Source organism: Grammomys surdaster, unplaced genomic scaffold (genome assembly GCF_004785775.1).
Source record: "Grammomys surdaster isolate TR1022 unplaced genomic scaffold, NIH_TR_1.0 277, whole genome shotgun sequence".
NCBI lineage: Eukaryota > Metazoa > Chordata > Mammalia > Rodentia > Muridae > Grammomys > Grammomys surdaster.
This window is the reverse complement of record NW_021604718.1, coordinates 1,202,893-1,205,868: the sequence shown is the minus strand read 5'-3', so window position 1 is coordinate 1,205,868 and position 2,976 is coordinate 1,202,893. Positions and strand designations below refer to the sequence as shown.

Below are 2,976 nucleotides of genomic sequence, written 5' to 3'. Positions count from 1 at the left end.
GGGGCTCAGCAGGCTGGTTACCAACCCCACACTAGGGAAGGTGGGGCCGCCCCGTGGATGCTGCAGCAGAGTGAGGAGGGGGGCCCACTTTGATGGGGGAAAGGATGTAGGACCACCTCCCCTTGTTCTGTGGGGGAGGGGTGGCCAGTATTTGTCCCAGCCCGGGGCTTCCCCTCTGGTTTCCTATTTGCAGTTACTTGAATAAAAAAAAAAATGGCCTTTTCTGGACAGTTTCTGGCGTGAGGCGTGGTAAGTGTGGCGTCCACCCCACAATGGAGTCCACACCAAGGAGGGTACCCTGAAGCCACAAAAGTTTTATTTACAAAATATACACAACTATACATCTGGGCCCGTCGCCATGGGAATAGGCTGGAGAAAGCAAAGCTGCTACCCACTCCAAAGGGAGAGGGCGGCCCATTGGCGCCTCGCAGGCTTGGCTCCGGGCCAGCTATAGGTGCTCAGAACGGACACCACGTACCTATCTGGGTGGGTAGCGGGGCGTGGATGGTTATGTCTTGATGTCCAGCAGGGGCATCCGCTTGTGCTGGTAGCCGCTCTGCCAGCCCTGTACCACCTGTCGGGAAGAACGAGCCGGTGCTGCTTCACTGTTGCATTTGTTAGGAGTGCCTGGCAGCTCAAAAGTGAGGGAGGACCGGCCTCCTGCTGCAACCTGGTTCTTACCCAGGGATGTACTCACCTTGGGGTCTCCCACATCCGACAGCAGCTCCTGCTCGGCTTCGTGGAGCTCTTCCGCAGGGTCATAGCTATACATCGGAAGCAGGTGGTGGCGAAGTCGGTCCACCCTGGGGAACAGGAGGGCAGGGCTGAGCCCACACCCCAGCCCTGTACTATCTGGCCCTCGAACCCGGTGTCTACTCCCCTCAAACCAGAGATACCCTTGGGCCGGAAAAGAAACCATTTCTGCTAGGGTAGAGGGTACAGCACCAGGGAGTTAGGACACTCACCGCTTTTTCTTCTGCACGTACATCACCTGTAACAGAGACACGGGACTGTGGAGGCTGGGGAGGTGATCATGGCCAGTCTGGGGACCCATTTCCACACCCTTAATGACAGCTGAGATGCTGTGCCCACCAAACCAGGCCCAGCCGCCCCAGGCAAGTCTGATGTGAGGGCTCCTTACCACGGCCGCCACCACCCCGACCAGGGTGATGAGGAAGAAGGGTCCCAACACATAGCCCACCATGGAGTCACTGTTGGCCTGGGGGGCATTGGGCACTGTCGTGTTACTCATGACATCAGTGGCCAGACGGCTGAGTGGGCTGCATGGGCGGTGGAGGGCGCCTCCCCTGGGCTCCCTGGGGAGGAGGAAGGGAGGTTATCAGTGTTATGGTGACAAGGAGGCCTGTATCCCTCCCCAAGACCTGGAATGGAAATCCAGGGAGACTTGAAAGCCAGACACTGGGATGACCCCAGCCAGGTAACCGTTGGCTCTGAGCACCAAGGACAGGACCAGATGCCAGCCAGGCCGGCTTGTTTTCTGCCCAGCGCCTACAAACGAGAGGGTGTGGCCTAACTCAGATGCCTGGTAGACATTTGCAGGGTGTCAACTGCTTGGGGAAAGGTTAGGTGCAGGTGCAGAGCTAGATGGATGGAAATAGAGAGAGCAGGGCCTGCGGTGCGGTGGAGGGGTGAGTTAGGATCATGGGAAGGGGTTCTGGTTCCGTTCCCACGCTAGCAGCCGCAGGCCTGCATCCCCGGTGTAACCCTATACGCGGTCCTCAGCATCGGGGCTCAGGTACGAGTGTGGACATTGTGTAGAGACGGGCAGGATCTGATCTAGATGACGTCACCTGCCTCTAGTACGCCCGGGGCTCCGCCTATGTCCCTCCCCTCCCGGCCGGGGCTGACGGGCAGAGGTGGAGAGGATCGCCCCCATCCACAGAAACCAGATCATCCTTGGGCGGCGGCATCGAGATGGCCCAAGTTCCTGTCCCGGACTCTCCGACAGAGGAAGAGGGACGGGCTAACTGCCCCATGTCCGTGGGTCAGTTCTGCCAGTTCCCTGTCGCGAGCTCTCCCCGTCTCAGGCCGATGGGGGGGGTGGGGGTGGGTTCAGGCAAGCCAGAACCGGAAAGGTATGAGGCCGCTCTTAGGATGCTGGCTCGCCTTGGCGGGCAGATGGTTTCCACGCTGCGGGGAGGCTCGGGGGTACTGGGGGGGAGTCGAGGGGCCGAAGCCTGCGTGGGTACCTTGGAACCCCGGCACCCCAAGCTGCTCCGTGCGGGCGCGCTGCTGCCCATCCAACCCGGCCATGCCTTACCTCCCGCCGTGCAGCCCTGACAGCAACACCTCGGGTTGGCTCCGGCCCCGGAAGAGCCCTCCGGCGCGTGATCAAAGAACCCGGAGGGAAGGCGGGGCCTTTGCGCCCCAGTCTGGCATACTGGCCAATCCGGAGGCGGGTGGGCGGGCCAGACGGGGGCCCGCAGGGTCCACGCCGCGGCAGCAGGGGGCGACCGAGGGCCGCGCAGCGGGAAGGTGGCGGGGCGGCGAGCTTTCCCGGCTACACGCGAGCGGGCGCGGCGAGTGGTCGCCGCGGGATCCCGGCGACTGGTTGTCCGCGGGTAGAGGCGGTGGCCGAGGGCCACCCTCCTTTCTGTCCCCACTTCTTCAAAGCAGGTTGTCGTGAAGCTGAAATGATGGCGTAAGACATCCTGTGGCCCGAATGTTAAGTTCCTCGGAGCTCTTTTCCCGGTGGTGGTGGGGGCACAGATGGAGCAACGGGGTGCCGCTTGCTTGGTTCACGGGCAGCTTGGTCAGCCTGTCCCCAAGCTGTCATGGTCTGACTATTAATGTTACTCAGACTGGAGAAATCTGAGTAAGATCACGTTTGGGGTGGGGGGAGATGGCTCAGCGGTTAAGAGGACTTACTGCTCTCACTGAGGACTCCGGTTGGGTTCCCAGCACCCATGAGGTGGCTCACAACCATTTCGAGAGGATGCAACCCCCTATTCTGTG

The 2,976-nt window shown here is 61.2% G+C and overlaps 1 protein-coding gene across 1 annotated transcript; it reads right to left on the bottom strand.

The window, feature by feature from the left end:
• Positions 1-294: 294 nt before the first annotated feature.
• LOC114629070 (small integral membrane protein 29) lies at positions 295-2,333 on the bottom strand. The gene is made up of 5 exons (XM_028777073.1): positions 2,282-2,333; positions 1,142-1,316; positions 966-991; positions 698-803; positions 295-574 (listed from the first exon to the last, which is right to left on the bottom strand). Exons 2-5 carry the CDS (start codon positions 1,250-1,252, stop codon positions 509-511), a joined length of 309 nt encoding a protein of 102 aa, XP_028632906.1. The 5' UTR covers positions 1,253-1,316; positions 2,282-2,333; the 3' UTR covers positions 295-508.
• Between the last annotated feature and the right edge of the window lie 643 nt (positions 2,334-2,976).